The 7,646-nt window shown below is 39.1% G+C and overlaps 1 protein-coding gene across 1 annotated transcript; it reads left to right on the top strand.

Moving 5' to 3' along the window:
* The first annotated feature begins 4,061 nt into the window (after positions 1–4,061).
* On the top strand, positions 4,062–6,152 carry LOC134252562 (uncharacterized). Its single transcript, XM_062735068.1, has 3 exons — positions 4,062–4,076; positions 4,325–4,524; positions 5,663–6,152. The coding sequence occupies exons 1-3, from the start codon at positions 4,062–4,064 to the stop codon at positions 6,150–6,152; spliced, it is 705 nt and encodes a 234-aa protein (XP_062591052.1).
* The last annotated feature ends 1,494 nt before the right edge of the window (positions 6,153–7,646 follow it).

Genomic DNA, 7,646 nt, shown 5'->3' with positions numbered 1-7,646 from the left:
CTGCGCTTAAGAAAGAGAAGAAAGGTGCTAAAAGCAGTATTGATATGATTAATGTGAGTGTTCTCGTTGTGTTAAATACAAATTTAGCTCACCTCAGTCGAAGGCTCAAGTGAGCTTTTCTGATCACATTTTGTCCATTGTCTGTCCAGCTGTCCGTGTGCCTGTCCATCTGTAAACTTTCCACATTTTCGATGTTTTCTCAAGAACAACTGGGCCAATATTGACCAAACTTGGTACATAGCATTCTTGGGTAAATGAGAATTTAAACTCTAAAAATAAAGAGCTAAGTATCTTCACAAATGGAGATAATAAAAAAAAAATAAAATATGATGGGGTTATTAAAATTTATTTTCAAGAACTACTGGGCCAGAAAAGCTGAAACTTTTGTGGAAGCATCCCGGGGTAGTGACCAAAGTTTTACATAGAAATATATTGGAAAAACCTTTAAAGATATTCTTCTGAAGAACCACTTGGCTAGAAAAGAAGATTAAAATCAAATAATGCTTGTTGTTTCAATTCAACTTGATCATTTATACCAAGTCAACCATTTATTTCTTTCTCTCCCAAAGAATCAACGTGATGTTTCACTCCAATGTACATGTATAACCATACCATCTGTATCAATCCCTCCTTGTACACCACAAAGACTAGGTTCTCCATCTGCAAGGTTGAGAAATGTTTCCTCTCCCTGTGGAAGAGGGGGGCCAACACCAGTTTTGGGGTGCTTCAACCCATTAAGTTTTTCTTTGCCTGTTATAAAAAAAAGATACAAATCAATCAAAATGAGGCCTGATTATACATTCATTTAATCCCATTTGCTCTTGTGTGAAAATAAAATTGATCAAAATATTTTTAAAAATTTAGTTTTTCAATTTTTTTTAAAAAATCATGTTAATATGTTAATCCATTGAAATTATGTAGGACTTTATGAAAATGCACTCTTGTCTCCAACTCCATTGAAATAGGAGAGGTCACGTGGTTAATGGCCATGGCGGTCGTGTTTTTTAGTGAATGATCTTTAGACCAATTTTTGAGCTTATCAGCTGTAAACTGGTCCCGGAAACTTGCCCAGTAACTTATTTTCAACATTGTGAAAGATTGGATTTAAAAACGAGGAAAGTATTTCTACTTCTTAGAAAATTGCATTATTTCCTTTGTTTCTACTTTGTGAAACAATGGTGCGAACGCGTAAGGACTTTAAAGGGATCCTCAACCATGAGTACGATTCAAAGCAATCAAAACAACCACGGGCATCCGACACAAGGAAAGCCAGCCGTTCCCCTCCAGTGGTTTTGGACATTTACATCCGTTTCAATCAACGGCAACCTTTGCTCCTTATATGGAACCGTTAACAATAACGGAACCTTACAAAACTTTTGCCAAATTATCACAAGATGTAGGAGACATAAAGGCGGATTTGTTGGAGAAGGATGGCTTGGATGACATAATTCAATGTGTGGCCGGGACTCAAGAAGAAGCTCTTTCAGACATGGAGCTTTTAAAAACGGAGAACGAAAAGCTAAAGAAAGACGTGGAAATGCTGAAGTCTGTTGTTATCAAACTTGACAGAAAAGTTCAACAACAAGAGGTTGAAATAACAGATCTTAAAGGGAGGTCAATGAAATTCAACATTTTGATACACAATTTAGAAGAGGATAGTGAAGAAGTATTGAGAACAAAAATTCCTAATCTAATCGAAGAGCATCTAGGTGTAGAGGGCGTTGAGTTTTCAAACATCCATAGAAACGCCGAAGAGGTAAAGCCAAACGGAAAGCCACGAACCATCACCGGAAGGCTCATGAGAATCGAGTACAAAGACGAAATATTGAAACAACAGAGGCCGAAGAAGGAGAGTGGAGCGGGACTACCGTTCTACATCACACCACAATCACCCCTGCAGGTGAACGAAAACCGTAAAAAACTAGTGGAACAGTCAACTAAATAACAAATATTGGCAGGAAAACGTCAAAACTCGTATTATTGGAGATAAGCTTGTTTTCCCAAACGAAACTGTTTACAAGGATAAGGTTTCAACTCCAAACGCAGAGGAACTTCTACAAAAGATCAGACACTTACTGAGATGGGGGAAATCAATTCAGTGCGGCGGCGGTTGATGTCAACGCTCTTGCCAAGGTGAGAAACTTCTATAAGAAAGTTTCGATTGATCCGTTTTACGGACGGGCCAACCATAATATTGTGATCTACTGCTTCAAGGACAATAACGGGATTCTTCACGAAGGATATTGTGATGATGGGGAGTTCGGAGCGGGCCACAAGATGCTGGGTATATTGCAGGATCAGAGCCGTGTCAATGTGGCGATTGTGATTTCAAGGATGATGGGGAGACATCTCGGGCCAAAGCGTTTCCAAATTATGGAAAACACCATTATGGATGCTTTAAATAAAGTTTGAATATAATTCATCAAACTTGCAGTTCTAGACTGTATTTGGGTAATTAAAAACACTGTAATATTTTCAGGTTATATTTATAATTAGAAATAGTAGCGTAGCTATAAGATAGTAGCGTTTTCAGGAATTTCACAGAAAATTCTATTTTTAGTAACCATGGCAACACGGTTCATCGAAATAAAAAGAAAAAAACCTTTCAACACTTATGTTTATGGAAGAAATTTTCATCTCATTACAGACCACGAACCACTTATCTCTATATTTGGTCCAAAGAAGGGAATCGCAAACACAACGGCAGCTAGGCTGCAAAGGTACGCATTGTTCCTTGCTGGCTACAACTATGATATAAGCTACAGAAATACGAAGAAACATGGAAATGCTGACAGTTTGTCCTGCTTACCTGTCATATGTGAGAGTAGCGGATTGGTGGACAAAGAAGAGGAAGCGGAACTGGAGATGTTGCATGTCAGTCAACTGGAACATCTACTTATCAAACCTGAAGCAATCCAACGTGAAACTAGGCGTGATTACCTCTTATCGAAAGTTTATGATAATGTGTCCAGAGGTTGGTGTGCAAATTCAGAGTCGAAGGAGATGGATCCATACTTTACACGTCGTAGTAAACTTACTATTTACCAGAACTGTCTATTATGGGGAATACGTGTTTTGATTCCGCCGTCACAACGAAGTCAAGGTTTGGATGAGCTACATCAAGGTCACACTGGTGTTGTTAAAATGAAAACCCTAGCAAGAAGTCATGCTTGGTGGCCAGGGATAGATCGGGATATAGAACTTTTGACAAAGAGCTGTGCTGGATGTCAGGCAGTAAAGCATGCACCACCAGCTGCACCTATTCACCCCTGGGAATGGCCATCTAGACCTTGGGAAAGGATCCATATCGATTTTGCGGGTCTTCAATGTTCTTAGTCCTTGTTGACGCTTACTCTAAGTGACCAGAGGTGATACCTATGAAAACTACCACATCTTCCCAGACCATAGATGTATTACGTACTGTTTTTGCACGTAATGGCTTACCATCGCAAATTGTAAGTGACAATGGACCTCAATTCACATCAGAAGATTTTGCGAATTTTACCAGAGGAAACGGTATAAAACACAAAACCTCAGCACCCTATCACCCCAGTACTAACGGTTTAGCAGAAATATTTGTGCAGTCATTCAAGATGAGTCTCAAGTCGAGTTAAAAGGAAAATGGTAGCAAGGTGAAGAAACCCAGCAATTTTCTTATGGCTTACCGTAATGCTCCGCAGTGCACAACAAATGAAAGTCCAGCAAAACTATTCATGGGCAGAAACTTGTCTAGATCTCATGAAACCGGATGTCAGGAGGAAAGTAGAAGAGAAACAGTGTGAAGTGCGCGAAAGAAGAAAAAGTGTGTTACGTGAATTCGAACCAGGAGATACTGTTGCTGTTCGTGACTACAGAAAGGATCATTCTCAGTGGACTTCCGGAACTGTGACTGCTCAGACTGGACCCGTATCATATTCTGTAGAAGTAACACCAGGAGTCACATGGAGACGACACGCTGATCAGTTGCGTTCTTGAATGTACCAATTCAGGAGGACTTGCATATTCAACCTAGTAACACAGCTGTGAGTCAACAACCAGTAAAGTCAAACATGGATTCCAAAATGGCGCCGCTCGAGGTAAGACGCGTCGAGTGAGGGAGCGTGGAGCGGCCGAGCTGACAAGTTTTATAGGACTGAAAACATGGTCAAACTGAGAATTCAGAATTGCCCAGAACTGCTCATGGCGGATACATGCAGTGGTATCCTTATATGAAATCTAGGAGTGGTATTTTTAAGGGATTAGATTAAAAAGATAGCGTAGTGAGTAAATCTATTTATAGCCTGTATTGTAGATCTACATGAGTACTATTGACAAATATTTTAAGATGCCTTCTACTGGTGTTACTACTCGAAAAGGTTCTACTCCAGCTACTAGTAAATCGCCAAAAGACAGTCAAAAAGACAGCCAGAAGAGAATTCTTTCCTCTGAGTCCTCTCCAAAACGTACGCAGGAAAATTCCATGCAAATAACAATGGAGTCAATTCAAACACAGCTGACCGAGATTAACAATGAACTCAACAAGAGGCCCAGGGGCCACAGCGCTCACCTGAGCACATCAGGCTTGAATTTATCCCCCCCCCCCCCAACATTTGAACAAATTAGAATCTACACTACCTGAGGATGATTCCATATAAATATCACTAATCATAGCTTTGAAGTACTTGAAAAGAAGATTTTAAAAGGTTTCCCTATATATTCCTATGTAAAACTTTGGTTGGCCATTTTGGCCCCACCCTTGCCCCAGGGGTCATGATTTGAACAAACTTGAATCTACACTACCTGAGGATGATTCCACATGAGTTTCATCTTTCCTGGCCCAGTGGTTCTGAAGAAGAAGATTTTTAAAGATTTTTCCTAAATATTCCTATGTAAAACTTGGGTCGGCCATTTTGGCCACACCCTTGCCCCGGGGGTCATGATTTGAACAAACTTGAATCTACACTACCTGAGGATGATTCCACATGAGTTTCATCTTTCCTGGCCCAGTGGTTCTGGAGAAGAAGATTTTTAAAGATTTTTCCTATATATTCCTATGTAAAACTTGGGTCGGCCATTTTGGCCCCACCCTTGCCCCAGGGGTCATGATTTGAACAAACTTGAATCTACACTACCTGAGGATGCTTCCACATGAGTTTCATCTTTCCTGACCCAGTGGTTCTGGAGAAGAAGATTTTTAAAGATTTTTCCTATATATTCCTATGTAAAACTTGGGTCGGCCATTTTGGCCCCACCCTTGCCCCGGGGGTCATGATTTGAACAAACTTGAATCTACACTACCTGAGGATGCTTCCACATGAGTTTCATCTTTCCTGGCCCAGTGGTTCTGGAGAAGAAGATTTTTTAAAAATGCCATTAATTTTTAACAAATTCATGATTATCTCCCCTTAGAAAAGGGCGTGACCCTTCATTTGAACAAATTTGAATCCCCTTCACCCAAGGATACTCTCTGCCAAGTTTGGTTGAAATTGGCCCAGTGGTTCTTGAGAAGAACATGAAAATGTGAAAAGTTTACAACGACGACGACGACAACAACGACAGACAACGGACAAATTGTGATCAGAAAAGCTCACTTGAGCCTTTGGCTCAGGTGAGCTAAAAAGACAATAAAGGTTAGTGATATTCAAACAGTCGTGAGAAGTGTAGTATAAGAATTATTTAGTAGTTACCAAGAAAAGTTCGAGAAGAAACTGTACGATGAAGTTGTAAAACTCAGAGAAGAGAATGAGAAACTACATCAAGAAAACAAACATTTGCAGAAAGAAATTAGGGAACACGAAGAAGTACTAAACGATCTACATAACAGAACGGAAGAAAACAAATGGATGACAAGGTCAGCAATATCAAAAACAAATTTCAATGAACAATATTCGAGGAAGAATAACTTAAAAATTCATGGTGTACCAGAGAAGAAAGGGGAAGAACCCTTACGGGTAGTAAATGAAGTACTCGAGGAAGTGGGTGAACAGATTAAAGAAGATGACGTTTTAGCAATCCACAGGATTCAAGGAAGGAAAGACGAACATCGACCTATTATAATAAAGCTTAAAACCATGGACGCCAAAGTAAAGATCATGAAGAAACGATCGGACATTAAAGAACTAGACTTACAGAATGATGTCAAGGTCAAAGTAACAGATGATGTAACACATTAGAATGCAGCCCTTATAACAAGACTCCTGCAGGACCACAGAATATCCGCGGCATGGTACTTTAATGGGCACATTTACGAACAATGCGGGAAACAAAGAATCAAATTTGATTTAAAAGATGATATTGAAAAGAAAATACGAAAAAGATGAGGCGATCCGGACTTGGTTCTTTAGTTAGTTGTGGACGCATGTATATCCGGTGAAATAAAATGGACATGACTGTGATGATAACGAAAAAAACAAGAGGCCCAGGGGCCTTGAATCGCTCTTCTGATAAATTGCACAACCTATCACTTGTATTTGAAGCCTCTAACCCTAGGTATCCTGAGACCAAAGTTGCACCACCTGACAAAGTTTGATGATTCTTAGCCAATAAGGACTACTTCTTGGTCTACATTCTTGGAAAACCCCAAATGCATCAACTTACACAGTTTGATTATTCTAAGCCATTAATACCTAAGATACTTAAATATAGCCATAAAAAGTTGAAAGTAGGTCACTGTAACCTACTTTTTGGTCGACATTCTCAGAAAACCCAAGATGCATCAAATGACAAAGTTTGATGATTCTAAGCCAATAAGTACCAGAGATACTTAAATATAGCCATCAAATGTTGAAAGCAGGTCACCATGACCTACATTTTAGTCTACATTTTCAGAGTCCAAAGATGCATCTGCTGACTAAGTTTGATGATTCTAAACCGATAAATACCTAAGATACTTAAATATAGACATAAAATGTCGAAAGTAGGTCACTGTGACCTAATTTTTGGTCGTCACTCTCCGAAAACCCAAGATGCATCAACTGACAAACTTTGATGATTCTAAGCCAATAAGTACCAGAGATACTTAAATATAGCCATAAAATTTCTAAAGTAGGTCACCGTGACCTAATTTATGGTTGTCACTCTCCGAAAATCCAAGATGTATCAACTCACAAAGTTTGATGATTCTAAGCCAATAAATACCAAAGATACTTAAATATAGCCATAAAATGTCAAAAGTAGGTCACTGTGACCTAATTTTTGGTCATCACTCTCCAAAAACCCGAGATGCATCAACTGACAAAGTTTGATGATTCTAACCCAATTTGTAAAGGAATACTTAAATATAGCCATAAATGTCAAAATTAGGTCACCATGACCTAATTTTTGGTAGTCACTCTCCGAAAACCCAAGATGCAACAACTCGCAAAATTTGATGATTCTAAGCCAATAAATACCCAAGATACTTAAATATAGCCATAAAATGTCGAAATTAGGTCACCGTGACCTAATTTTTGGTCGTCACTCTCCGAAAACCCAAGATGCATCAACTGACAAAGTTTGATGATTCTAAGCCAATAAGTACCGGAGATACTTAAATATAGCCATAAAATGTCAAAAATAGGTCACCGTGACCTAATTTTTGGTCGTCACTCTCCGAAAACCCAAGATGCATCAACTCACAAAGTTTGATGATTCTAAGCCAATAAATACCTAAGATCTTAAATATAGCC

The sequence above is a fragment of the Saccostrea cucullata genome, unplaced genomic scaffold, assembly GCF_032062105.1.
Source record: "Saccostrea cucullata isolate Sc308-1 unplaced genomic scaffold, CSIRO_AGI_Scuc_v1 ctg1543, whole genome shotgun sequence".
NCBI classification, from domain to species: Eukaryota; Metazoa; Mollusca; class Bivalvia; order Ostreida; family Ostreidae; genus Saccostrea; species Saccostrea cuccullata.
The sequence above is the reverse complement of the archived record's forward strand: the minus strand, read 5'-3'. Positions and strand labels throughout refer to the sequence as shown.

Excerpts from the sequence above, each read along its gene's own strand:
- LOC134252562 (XM_062735068.1), top strand. Across the intron at positions 4,525-5,662 it reads AACAATGAACTCAACAAGAG|TTACCAAGAAAAGTTCGAGA; the intron begins GCCCAGGGGCCA and ends ATTATTTAGTAG.